The sequence below is a fragment of the Phoca vitulina genome, unplaced genomic scaffold (assembly GCF_004348235.1).
Source record: "Phoca vitulina isolate PV1807 unplaced genomic scaffold, GSC_HSeal_1.0 scaffold19, whole genome shotgun sequence".
NCBI lineage: Eukaryota > Metazoa > Chordata > Mammalia > Carnivora > Phocidae > Phoca > Phoca vitulina.
The window spans coordinates 14,929,043-14,942,683 of NW_022589722.1; the positions used below are offsets into that span (position 1 = coordinate 14,929,043).

Consider the following 13,641-nt stretch of genomic DNA (forward strand, 5'->3'; position numbering starts at 1 on the left):
TAATCAGAGTGGGGAATAATCAGTGGGAAATAACAGTGTAATACTTAAAAATAAGAGTGTACATGTCCATTTTAATGATTATTGGATTCCCACAGGCAGTGAAGCTAATTTTACAAAAACTAGGACCAGTTACTGAAACAGAAACTCAACTACCATGGATTTTAGTTGGAGAAACACTCAAAAACATGGTCAAATCCACTGTGTCCTACATCTACAAGGAACATTTTGGTACATTTTTTGAATGTTTGCAAGTGAGTTCTAATTTTTATGGATTTGTGTGTAATAAGGAGCCCAAGAGTTGATTGTTCTTGCTCTTAGTTTAGCAGACCACTGCTGGAGACTGTATTTTATAATTGTTGTCTTTATACTTTCACACACATAATTAGGATTTCCCTCCCCTTTCTTCCCCCTCTCTATCCCCTGTACTTTTTTGATGTTTTGAGATGTAGTAGACCATTGTGGTTAAGAGTACAGCCTTTGGAGCCAGACTGCCTCTCTTCAAATCTTGGCTTTGTCACTGACTTGGGAAAGTTACTTAAATCTCTGTTCCCTGTTTTTTTAATCTGGTGGGACTATGAGACAGTAATATTCTCTACCTCATGGTTGCTATGAGGATTGTGAGTAAATACTTATAAAGCACTGTATAAACGTGCACTCAAAAATATTAGCTATTATTATCCTTAGTGATTCCTGGTAAATGTGTCTTTCTTTCAAAATAAAAGTGTGAAAATTTGAATTGCTTCACCCAATACTTTTCATTATTGGATTAACAGATGAGTTTGATATTTTATAGTTATTCTTTCTGTTAAATTCCCCATTGGCAGGAATCACTCTTAGATCTACATACAAAAGTAACCACAACTAACTGTGGGGAAAGTTCTGAACAGATAAAAAGGTTGTTAGAAACGTATCTGATACTTGTGAAACATGGGAACGGATCAAAGATAATCAAACCTGTCGATGTTTGTAAGGTGAGTTCCCAGCTTCATTTGCTTAGAGTCTGTTCATTAAAAGCTATTGCTAAGTGTGCATTGTTTTTTCTTTTATTTTACAGGTATTATCTCAAACATTACAAATAGCCAGTCTTTCTACAGCTTGCCGGGAGACCCTCTTGGCTGTAATTTCTGCTTTGATCCTGGGTGAAAATGTTTCCTTGCCAGAGACTCTTATCAAAGAAACCATACAAAAAGTAATTTACTTCAACAGATATTAATTGAGTAGTTAATAAGATAGTTAGCATTGAGTAAGCCTCCTGGGGAATACAAATGAAGTGTGGCAAAGGCTCAGCCTTCAGGGAATTTATAATCTTGTCAAGGAGATGTGAATTGCATGCTATAATAGAAAGAGGCAAAAGAGTGTGATAAAGTAAATGAAAAATATTCAACAAGCATGTATAGCTTACCATGTACTGGGTATGGACTAGGTATTCCAGGGTGGACATTCTGATACCTGTGGTTTTTGATTGTTAGGGAAGTGGGGCCCTGGGAGTGAGTTATTATAATCTGTTGAATTAATCTATTGATGTCATATTGAAACATAATGATTCATTCTGCCTGGGGTTGAGGGACAGAGAATGCTTTCCAAAGGACTTATATTTGGCATAGTCCTTGAAGTTTAAGTATCATTTGCCAGTCAGTGAAGGGGTTAAAAATTCCTGGAGAGGGAACAGCAGAAGATGCATCAAAAAGTCCAGAAATGGAAAAAAAAGAAAAGTCCAAAAATGTATGCCACTGGGTACAAGGACACATGAGGAGGTTTGGTGTATATCAGCGACGCTCTCCTTGGCTTTGCAAAGTTAGGTTGGGTTTTATCCTGCAAGTAGTGAAAAGCCCTGGAGAAATTTTAAGCAGGGTAATGATTTGATAGATTTGCATTTTAATAAGTTTAGAAGATGGCTTGTAGGGAAGTGGGATTGAAAATAAAAGACCAATTAGGTTCCTCCTAGACTCATGCAGTGCAGCAGTATATAGTATGGAAAAAGGTATAAAATAGTGCTGCTTGCCCTTTCATAATTCTCTGTCTCTGGGAAAGAACTGGGCAGCTCTTAGGCAGAGCCCTGCTCAGCACTAGAAACCCAGTGCCCCTAACATTTGTAAGTAAGTTCTTTCAGCTGAAGGGCAAGCATTTTACAGAAAACTGGTTGAAGTGTGCCTGCCACTCCCTTACTCCAGCTACTTTCCCAGGGAGAAGGGTTCAGTGCCAGTCTCACACCTGGATGTGTCCCTCCGCACAGTGGTCAATTCAGCAGTCAAGTTATTTTTGCCTCTATTAGCTTGTATCAAGCGTCCCACCACTTCCTGCTTACAAGTTAGAGGACTTTGAAGGCTTACGATGTTTTTTATTTTCAGGAATGGACAAAGTACTCTCTGTATACTTAATGTTTCTTACCTGTGGTCCACAGATTTTTGAGAGCAGATTTGAAAGACGTTTAATTTTGGATTTTTCTGAAGTTATGTTTGTTATGAAGCAGTTTGAGCAGGTGAGCAATTAAAGTTTTGGATTTGTTTTGTTTTGTTATCAATCTGTCATGATAAAATAATCAAACTTAAAATCCTATGATTTTTCTTTGAGAGGAATAGAATAAGTATTTGATGTTTTAGTCCATAGTTTTTAAAAGAATTACATTTCAGTTTTAGTTTACAAGTAAAACTTTATTCCATATGCTAGGGCATTGAAATGACATTAGATAATCAACTTGTTTTTAAATAATCCTTTAGGAAGTTACAGAACCATGTAGTAAAATTGAAAAAAGACTTTGAGGAACTTTTATGTGAGTTGGAAGCATAGAAAATAGTTTCAGAAACATTTGGATTGCAGGATGGTTAGTAATGCACTTCATTGCTACTAAGTAAATACCTGATGTAATAAGGTAGAAATCTTTCCCATTAAATCCTGCGTTTATTTTATCCCTATCCCCTCCCTTCCATCCAACATTTGCCACTCCTTGTAACTGATCTCCCATAGCATACTTCATGGAAGCCTGTCTCTGTGTCTGTTCTCTGATTTCCCCTTTAGTCATTAATATATTCTCATTTGCTTCGAGAAAAACCTTCTTCATTCATGTCCTAGCCCTTTTCCTTCCTGTCTAATGAGAGCCCTTTACCTTGCTCTGGTTTTCTTAGCAACTGCATCTTTTCCTTCTCCCCTGTTACCTTTGGTCTTTTTATAAACATCTTATTTTTATCAGAGTACTCTTTGTATGTAGTTTTAAAAGTCAAGCAGGACTAAAAGTTAGTCACTTGATTTCCACTCCCATCTTCCTCGCCGAGAACAACCACATCTCTTGGATTTTATCTATTTTTTTCTGTTACTTTATATTTTCTAATCATTCAAATACACTGCTTTTCCTTGATTCGTTAGTTTTAGTACTCTTCTGTAGATTTCCTCCTATGGTGGATGGGTTCTGGTTCTTTTTTACCTCTCATCGTCTCAGTGGAGTTACATCATAAATTTTGGTTGGATTCCTGTTCACCATATAATTGATCCTTCTAAACGAGTATTTTATATTTACGTTTCCTTTTTCATATACTTTTTCATTTTTCCTGAAGTTATAGATTGCCTCATTCTTTAAAAACTGGAAATTATTTTCCTTGAATAGCTGGTCAGTGAGTCTGTCTGCCAACAGCCTTTCACATGTCAGAAAATTTAGCAGCTCAATTTTTTTTTTTTTCTTTCCTCTCCTAGAGCAGTGCAAGTCTGAATGAGTTGCTTTCTCAGCCCACGGCATGGATGTCGTAATAGGACTTCCTTTTGCTTTTCTCCTATTTCCTGGGTCCCACACCTTTCCCTTGTTTTAGTTTACTCTCTTATTTTGATGGTACACTTTTTCCAGAGGTGCTAGAGAAAGGACAAATGGAAGTAAAATTTTGAGATTTAGTACCTTGGAAAATGTCTTTATTCATATTGCTAGCAAGGTAAGTATAGAACTATAGATTTTGTCATTTTCCCTCAGTTTTTTAGGCATTGCTCCATGGTCTTCTAGCTTTCATTGTCTCTGTGGAGAAGAGGTCTCATGCCTTTATGATTTCTGATCCTGTGTTTATGATCTATTTTTCCCTCTGTGGAAGTGTTAGAATCTTCTCTTCCTTAGGTGTTATGAAATGTATATCTGTTAATAAATGTGATTTCCTTTCTTATTTTTAGCTTTTCCTACCAAGCTTTCTCTTGTATATTGAAAATTGCTTCTTGATTGATGAGGCTGCTGTCAAAGATGAAGCTCTGGCCATTTTGGCCAAGCTCATTCTGAACAAAGCAGCACCTCCCACTGCTGGCTCGATGGCAATTGAGAAGTACCCCCTGGTCTTTTCACAACAGACGGTGGGGTAAGTTCTAAGTTTTTATTCCCTGTAATGTTGGTAAGATTATCCACTTTATAATACATAAGAATGCTGTAAAAAATGAAGATCTCTGTATATTAACTGGGGAGATGTCCATGATATATTGTTCTGTGAAAAAAGGAAGTTGTAGAATAGTCGTTTAGTATGATCCCATTTTGCAACGTTAAAACAGAAAGTGTAAGTAAGCATAGGAAAAGACATGGAAGGATACGTAAACAGGTTAACCTGGTTAATGTCAGGAGGATGGTATGTGAAAGAAAGAGGTGACTGATTTTTTTTTAATCTTTTTATTTTAAAATAATTGCACATTCACATGCAGTTGAAAGAAATAGTACAGAGAGGTTCTGTGTACTCTTCACCCAGCTTCCCCTAGTGGTAACATCTTGCATAAGTTAACTGCGATATCACAACCATAAAATTGACATTTTTCAGATTTCATCAGTTTTACATGCACTCATCTCTGGGTGTGTGTGTATCTGGCTGTATGGTTCTATGCAGTTTTATCACATGTGTAGATTCATAACCACCACCAGAGTCAAGATACAGAGCTGTTCCATCACCACAAAGATCTCTTGTGCTTCCTTTTAATAGCCGCAGTCACTCTGATGCTCTGCTCTCCATTCTTAACCCCTGGCAATCATTAATCTGTTCTCTGTTTTTATGATTGTATCATTTTAAGAATATTATATAAATGGAATTAGAGAATACACCTTTTGAGATCAGCTTTCAGTCATGCAGTTCCCTTGATACCCATCCAAGTTGTGTGTGTCAAGAGTCCATCCCTTTGTTGAACATCTTTTCATGTGCTTGTTGTGGAGTCACAGCCCATGGCATGGATGTAGTGTTGTCCATGTAATGATTCATTCGTTGATAGATGTTTAGGTCACTTCTAGTTTTGAGCTAGTATGATGAATAAAGTTGTTACAGACATTCATGTACATAACTTTTTGTTGCTCTGAGATAAATGCCCGAAAGTGGAATTGTTGAGTTATATCCTAAGTACATCTCTCGTTTGATGAGAAACTGCCAGCAGTTTTCCAGAGTAGTTGTGCATTTAATATCCCCACCAGCAGTCTGAATGACCAAGTTTCTCCGCATCCTCTCCAGCATTTGGTATCATCACTGATTTTTATTTTTTGTCAAATCTAGTAGGATGTAGTGAGATCTCATTGTGGTTTTAAATTGCATCTCCTTAGTGGCTAATGGTGTTGACCATCTTTTCCTGGGTTTATTTGCTATTTGTATATCCTCTTTAGTGAAATATCTATTTGTTTCCTTGGCCCATTTTGTAACTAGATTGTTTCTTTACTGTTGAGTTTTGAGAACACGTTATCTATTCTAGACAAAGGTTTTTTTTGTCAGATAAATGGTCTGCAAATATATTCATTTAGTTGATAGCTTGTCTTTGTTCACTTAAGATTTTTCACAGAGCACTGTTTTAGATTTTGGTGAGGTTCAATTGACCAAGTTTTCTTTTATGGATAATGCTTTTGATGTCAAGTCTAAGAACTCTTTGCCTAGCTGTAGGTCCTAGATATTTTCTCCTACTTCTCTAAAAGTATCATAGTTTTATGTTTTACATTTAAGTCCATGGTCCATTTTGAGTTAATTTTTATATAAGGTGTGAGGTTTAGGTCAAGTTTCTTTTTTTGCCTGTGGATGCCCACTGTTCTGGCAACATTTGTTGAAAAGGCTATTCTTCCTCATTGAACTGCTTCTGCACCTTTGTCAAATCAGTTGGGCATATATGTGTGGTTCTATTTCTGGGTTCTCTATTTTCTTCCATCGATCCATGTATCTATCCTCCTCTAATAGAGACTGTCTAAAATAAGTCTTGAAATCTTGAAAAAAAATTCCTCCCATTCTATTTTTCCTTTTTGGATTGTTTCAGCTATTCCTGGTCCTTTGCTGTTCTATATAAATTTTAGAAGAGTCTTGTCTATGTCTACAAAAAAACCATGGTGGGATTTTGTTTGGAATTGCGTTTAATCTATAGATCAATTTGGGGAGAGTTGACATTTCCCTAAGGATACACAAAATTTTAACTTTATGTCAGGAGGATGGGAAGGGGAAGAAAGAAGTGACTGTTAATTTTTAGATTATATACCTTTGCATTGTTTGAATTGTTAAGAGAGCCATGGATTACTTTCTTAATTTCATTAAAAATAATGCATACCCTGGGGCGCCTGGGTGGCTCAGTCGGTTAAGTGTCTGCCTCCAGCTCAGGTCATGATCTCAGGGTCCAAGGATGGAGCCCTGCTTTGGGCTTCCTGTTCAGTGGGAGATAGCTTCTCCCTCTCCTTCTGCCTGCCACTCTGCCTATGCTCTCTTTCTATCTCTCTGTCAAATAAATAAATAAAATCTTAAAAAAAAATAAAAATAATTAATACCCTTTAGAATTGAAAACAGGGTTTATATAAATATGTGAGGATTCTGATTATCATTTTTCCAGTAGTTGTGGATGTGTTTTTAGAAATTATTGATCAGGAAACCAGTTCCCTTATCATTCCTATGTGTTTATACTTAAGTTTCTTATTTCTCTGGGATTTGTTAGACTTGCTGCATTTGGGGTTTGCTTTGGGGCAGTAGGAATAGATGGACATTCCTTGAGTTTTTGCTGAGTACTCCGCTTTGAAGCATCACAGCATCCCTTGAGATGGGTGTCATTGTCCCCACAGTCACACAGCAGAGTTAGTTTTTGATTCTGGGTCAGCTTGAGATTCTGGAGGAGCTCGTCTTCTTCACATGTTGCTCTTCTGCTGACCTTAAAAGTAGCTTTTTCTATCAAAACATGCTAATAGAATCTGTTGGTTTTCCAGTTTACTGAGCTCTGATTCCTGAGGAATGAATAATTAGTAACTCCTGTAGAATTATTCCCTTGGAACTTTCCTCTTGATTGCAACACCAAACCAACTCCCAACAGGTATATTCCTTGCACGTAACTAAAACTGTGGGTTCTAAGCAGTGGGAATGAAGCTGCTTTGTTGGCCTGTGTGAGGCCATCTCAGGCATCTCAGATCCTCCTTGAGATATGTCCTGATAAGAATAAATAAATAAATTGAGGCATATTAGCTTAAGGTAGGTGCCACACCTTCTGTGCTCTTTCTCTGAGAAAACATCCCTCTGCAACTCCCACAGAGATAGGATATATGTGAATGGTTACCTTTGTCTGAATATTCTTAGTAATACTCCATCCACCTGTCTCACAGATTTGTTGTGAGACTAGAAAGAGATAATAGATGTGAAAAGATTCTTTAGAAGGTACATTTATTCTATCAGTTGACAAATGCTAATTGTATCAGGCACTGTTCTAGGCATTGGTATATAATAATAAGAACAAGGTTCCTTCTTTTGGGGGAGATGACATTCTTGGAGTGGAGGGATATGAGACAGATAACAAATAAACAAGATAATTTTAATGATAAAAAGAAAAATAAAACTAGGGTGTTGAGAGGGAGAATGAATGCAGAGGCAGTGTGACTCCTCTCCGGGGAAGGGACCTTTGGGCTGATTGTAATGATGGAAGGATCCAGCCTTGCAAAGATCTAGTTGAAAAGCTTTCCATGTGGAGGGAAGACTTAGTATAAAGGCTCTGGGATAGGAATAAGTTCAGTATGTTTGAGGAACCAAAAGAAAGCCTGTGTGTGTACAGAGCATGGAGCAAGGAAGAAGGTGGAATGAGAGGACATGAGAGGCAGGCCAGCATCAGATCACATGGGGCCTTGTAAGGTTAGATAAGGAGTGTGGATTTTATTGGAGGAGCTCATTGGCAGGTGTGATGAAGCAGGCAAGCAATGACCTGCCTTTTTTTTTTTTTAAAGCATCTCAGTGTTTTCTTGTAAGATTTTTGCAGATTGTTGAGTCTTTACTACTAGAAAGACTATATATCAAGGTATAGTGTCTTTCAGAAATTGTCAGTGAAATTAACTAAACTATCTGTTATAATTTCCAAACATTCAGTATCTTGATAAGTATGAAACAAAAAAGAATAGAACTTTTTAGTTAATTTTCATGATAATAGGGACACAGGACTAAAAACCTGATCTTCCACTTCTATTATGTAACAAGTTAACCAAACTGGACATGGGGGATAAATTATTAAAACAAATCATTTTACTCACTGTTTCTATGACTTTTCTTTCAATTAGATTTCTGTCTTTCAAGTAGAACTGAGGTGTAGTTCATTGGCAAAAGGGAAAAGAGGCAAACAAGAAAAGTGCCAAAGTAACAGATACCTAAAGCCAAATGTCATGTCAGAAAATGTCATCGAGTGAACATTTATGAGATTAAAGAAGCAGAGGCAGTTCTAAATCATAATCACTTTAGTGACATTTGTCAAATTCACCACTATGTGCAACATCATTCTATGTTTGTAAAGTAGTAAAATTTGTGTCAAAAAGGAAAGGGGGAATAGAGGAAGGAAGTCCGTTCATTACAATAAATTACCTCTCCAGTTTTTAAAAATATGTCCATCAGCAGAATGGACAGGAAAGAAGGAATCTGAATGAATCAGAAAATTCAGAAATAATACATAAAACTAGAAGAGACTTGCTTTAAGTTATGAAGCAAATTAAAATAGAAAATAGAAAAAAGTAGAACCAAAGGCATCGAAAAAGCCTCTTACCGAAAATCAGTAAACGACTCGCATTTGTTTTGTTACTTATATTCAACCACCACCACCACCAGTTCCCTCCTCCCCACAAATCTACCACGCGTGGAAAGGAACCAGTTTTATTTTAAACTTCAGAGGTCAAGAGGGATTATGTTCTCTCCTCTTTTAAACATTTGTTTTTCTTCTCTTCCTTCAGATCCTATTTAAGGCAGAAGAAGACCAGATCCAAGGGAGGAAAAGAACAGACCCCAGTATTGGACCACCTCTTATCTATAATTCAGTTACCCCCAAATAAAGATGCTACTTACCTTTCACATTCTTGGGCAGCCCTTGTCGTGTTACCTCATATTAGGTGAGAAAATAAACTGGTTAATTGTGAAAGAGATACATAGCATGCTGATTTAAGCGTTTATTAGCCCTTCCTTGCTATTCCCTGAAAAAGCCACTGAATGCTGGTTTGAACTTTTCCCTTTGTCTCCCGGCTTCTTGGACAGACCTCCTGAGAAAGATAAGGTGATACCACTAGTCACATGCTTCATAGAGTCACTCTTCGTGAATGTTGACAGAGGCAGCTTTGGAAAAGGTCAGTTACAATCCCCATTTGTTTTCTTCTGTCTTTTCTGGCACAGCCAAAGTGACTGTAAACGCATGGAATCCTAGAGAATAGTGCTAACATTGTGCTCTGACACCACCCCCTCTATGGTAAATACAGAAAAAATAGGGTAAGATGGAGATGTGGCACTTGTGCGTCACAGCGTGGCACCCAGGTGAGGGCAGCTTGAGCACAGGCTGAATCTGAGGACGAAGTGTCAGAGGGGGCCATGGTGTCTGAGACCCCTTGTTTTCAAGTCCAGCTTGCGTCTTGTTCTCCGTCTCCCACGCACACTCTCTATATGCCTTATATCCAGGCACTGTCATTGGCTTTACCCTGAGCAAGATACTAGCCTGCCCTGCTCAAAACACCCTTTCCTGTTGTATACTTGAACACCTCCTCACTAGCCTGAGAACAGCAGTTTGAAAGTAGGTATTTTGTTTCATTTTAGTACAGTGTTTCCTTTCTAACATTGTGTATAGTAGTTGTTCGTTCATTTAGATATTACTGCGCTAGGTTCCCTGTTAGATACTAAGCAGACACATTAGAGAATAAAGTAGACTCATCACAGTTCAAGTGCTCAGTAGCCGTATGTGGCTGGTGGCTACCATACTGGACTGCAGCTGCATATCGGCCCAAGTACAGAACGTTTCTGTCACGGCAGAAAGTTGTATTGGACAGCACTTTTCTAGTATCGAGAGCAGGGGTTGGCAAAATTTTTATGTAAAGCACCAGATAATAAATATTTTAGGTTTTCATATTCAGTCTTTGTGGCATATTCTTTATTGTTTGCTTGTTGTTTCAAACAACCCTTTTAAAATATAAAAAGCATTCTTCGCTTGCAGGCCGTATAAAAAACAGGCTACCTACAAATCTGACTTGTGAACCAAAGTTTGCCAGCCTCTGGTCTAAGATTAAATGAATATCTTAATTTATTTTATTTTATTTTTTTAAAGATTTTATTTATTTATTTGACAGAGAGAGACACAATGAGAGAGGGAACACAAGCAGGGGGAGAGGGAGAGGGAGAAGCAGACTTCCCGCAGAGCAGGGAGCCCGATGTGGGGCTCAATCCCAGGACCCTGGGATCATGACCTGAGCCAAAGGCAGACACTTAACAACCGAGCCACCCAGGTGCCCCAAATGAATATCTAATTTAAAAAAATAATTGATTAGCTTTTGAAAAGTATAAGTGCATCTCCTTAAAAATTCTAATTTGGATAATGCCAGTGAGTGGGACCACCAGTTTTTCTTCTCATCTTAACTAATGAAACATACATTTTATTCTCTATTTTTTAATATATTTTTCTCTTAAGAAACCTGAAATACAAGACTTGGGAACCTTCTCTTTTCAGTTCCTTCCTGTTATATTCTGACATTTGATAGATGATAAGGAGGCACAAATTCACTTTAAGAACTTCTATAAATAGCAAATATTAGATAAATGAGATGTCTGGTAGTTATTGTGTCAAAGGAATAAGTTATGTAGTTTCTCCTGTTTTTCTGCCCTTAGGAAACTTATTTGTTCTTTGTCAAGCTGTAAATACTCTGCTAAGTTTGGAAGAATCTTCTGAACTTCTTCATTTGGTTCCTGTGGAACGTGTGAAGAATTTAGTATTGTGAGTAAATATACCTCCCATTTATCTTAATCACAAATAAAATATAAAAGCTTCTGTTTTTGTGAAATCTTGGGCATAATGAAAGTCCTTGTTTTGATCTACTTTATACCTAAGTTGTATTCGTATTAGAAATGTATTATTGATTTGAATCCTTAACATAAGTACAGTTTTTACACAGTCTTTAAATGCAGATTCTTCATCTTTGTGGAGACGTATTTTACCATGTGTGTAAACTAGTGTTATAGGTTGTTTCCAACCCTAACATTGCACTGTGTTGACCTTCTAGAACTTCCTGAGTTGTTCCAACATACATACTTCTACTACATTCATTCTGTCTCAGCTTGACACGATCACCATTTCAGAACACTTTCCTGTGGTCCTTTTACTACATACCAACACAACCCAGTTTTTCCTTTCGTTTTTGTAAGTTGATGTCAGCCTGCTCCCGACTTTGGTATAGCACTGGGCTGTTACCAGAAAGCCATTTTCTACTCAGCTCAGCCCCTTTCTAAAGGTCACACCTTTTGAAAACCTGGTAAAGTAGTTGATGACTTTTTCTGGAGTCTAATCCATTTTATTTATTTTATTTTAAAGATTTTATTTAATCATTTGAGACAGAGAGATACAGAAAGAGCATGAGCAGGGGGAGAGGCAGAAGGAGCGGGAGAAGCAGACTCCCCGCTGAGCAGGAACCGGAGATCATGACCTGAGCCAAAGGCAGACCCTTAACCACCTGAGCCACCCAGGCGCGCCTAGAGTCTAATCCATTTTAGTCCCATTTCTTTTTAAAACAGATTTATTTATTTCCTTCATTCAGTAAATATTCATTTGCTTTTCTCACATACCAGGCCCCTTTTTTTTTTTTTTTAAAGATTTTATTTATTTATTTGACACAAAGAGAGACAGCGAGAGAGGGAACACAAGCAGGGGGAGTGGGAGAGGGAGAAGCAGGCTTCCCACCGAGCAGGGAGCCCGATGCGGGGCTCGATCCCAGGACCCTGGGATCATGACCTGAGCCGAAGGCAGTCGCCCAACCAACTGAGCCACCCAGGCGCCCCCATACCAGGCCCTTTTTTAGGCACTGGGAGACACAGTCAGTGAATGAAACACACAAAAAACCCTGCCTTCATGGAGCTACCATTCTAGCAAGAAGAAACGCTGAGCAAAATAAATAAGTAAAATGTATAGCATGCTAGACAGTGGTAAGAACATTAAAGCAGAGTCGGGATAGTTAGAGTCTGGAGGTTGGGGACAACAGTTTCAAATAGGGAAAGCCTTACCAAGAATGAGAGAGACATTTGAGCAGAAGCACAGAAGCAGCAAGGGAGTAAATCATGAGGGATGTGGGATCTGGGGCTCTCTGCGTTCCTGACCTGGGGAGACTTGAGTGTCACTGCTGTAGCGGGTGCCCGGCAAGGAGCTGTTGTGGAACTTTTTTCTTGATCGCAGCACCAAGCCCACCTCCAACAGGCATATTTCTTGCATGGAACCAAAACTGGGGGTTCCAAGCAGTGGGAATGAAGCTGCTTTGTTGGCCTGTGTGAGGCCATCTCGGACATCTCAGATCATCCTTGAGATATGTCCTGATAAGAATGAATAAATAAATGGAGACATATTAGCTTAAGGTAGGTGCCATAGCTTCTGTGCTCTTTCCCTGAGAAAACATCCCTCTGCAACTCCCACAGAGATAGGATATATGTGAGTGCTTCCACCTAGCTGTCTGTCGTCCTCGAGCAAATTACTCACTGTTGCAAGGCCTCAGATTCTTTATCTCTAAAATGACGCTAAATGTCCGCATAAAACTTTTACCTGGTCCCTTTTACAGTTTCTTCACCAGTTGTAATTTTCTGTAGTTTCTCTTATAGTCCACATACTCGACTGTACGGTGCAGGTTGGGTCTAATAAATATCTTGTTGCAGAACATTTCCTTTGGAGCCATCTGTGTTGCTGTTAGCCGATCTCTATTATCAGAGATTATCCTTATGTGGCTGCAAAGGGCCACTTTCTGAGGAAGCTTTAATGGAATTATTTCCCAAGTTACAAGCAAACATTTCAACTGGCATATCCAAGGTAATGGTGTTTTGTGATGTGTCCTCAGTCTCTCATCTTTTGATTCTGTATGTATTGCCAGTGGTTGTCAGAGCTCCTTCATCAGAAAATGCTTCTGTGGGATGATTTCTGTTTAAAGCAGTGATTCCTAAACACTGACCTACAAATTGATTGCAGCAAGATTCATTGGGGAGCTTAATAAAAATACAAATTCTGGGTTCTCACAGGCCAGAATTCTGACTCAGTAGGGCTGAAACTGAAAAAATCTGCATAGTTTTTTAAAGCCCCCTAGGTGATTATGCTGTTTGGTCAGGTGTACAGAACTATCTAAATACATTACATACGAATAAAAATCACTAATTGCAACAGAATTGTATACTTAATCAGATTCTTTGCATTTATTTGCAGAGATGCTTATAGTGTCATAGTTGA

The 13,641-nt window shown here is 38.2% G+C and overlaps 1 protein-coding gene across 4 annotated transcripts in view; it reads left to right on the plus strand.

Moving 5' to 3' along the window:
* Positions 1 to 13,641, plus strand: part of UTP20 (UTP20 small subunit processome component) — a 100,106-nt gene that overhangs the window by 10,094 nt on the left and 76,371 nt on the right. For all 4 annotated transcript variants that reach the window (XM_032416153.1, XM_032416151.1, XM_032416152.1 and 1 more), the window contains exons 8-16: positions 96 to 251; positions 825 to 971; positions 1,055 to 1,189; positions 2,402 to 2,479; positions 4,144 to 4,322; positions 9,146 to 9,301; positions 9,444 to 9,532; positions 11,055 to 11,160; positions 13,080 to 13,230. In XM_032416153.1, the coding sequence (XP_032272044.1) occupies positions 96 to 251; positions 825 to 971; positions 1,055 to 1,189; positions 2,402 to 2,479; positions 4,144 to 4,322; positions 9,146 to 9,301; positions 9,444 to 9,532; positions 11,055 to 11,160; positions 13,080 to 13,230 (1,197 nt within the window). The remainder of the gene's footprint in view (positions 1 to 95; positions 252 to 824; positions 972 to 1,054; positions 1,190 to 2,401; positions 2,480 to 4,143; positions 4,323 to 9,145; positions 9,302 to 9,443; positions 9,533 to 11,054; positions 11,161 to 13,079; positions 13,231 to 13,641) is intronic.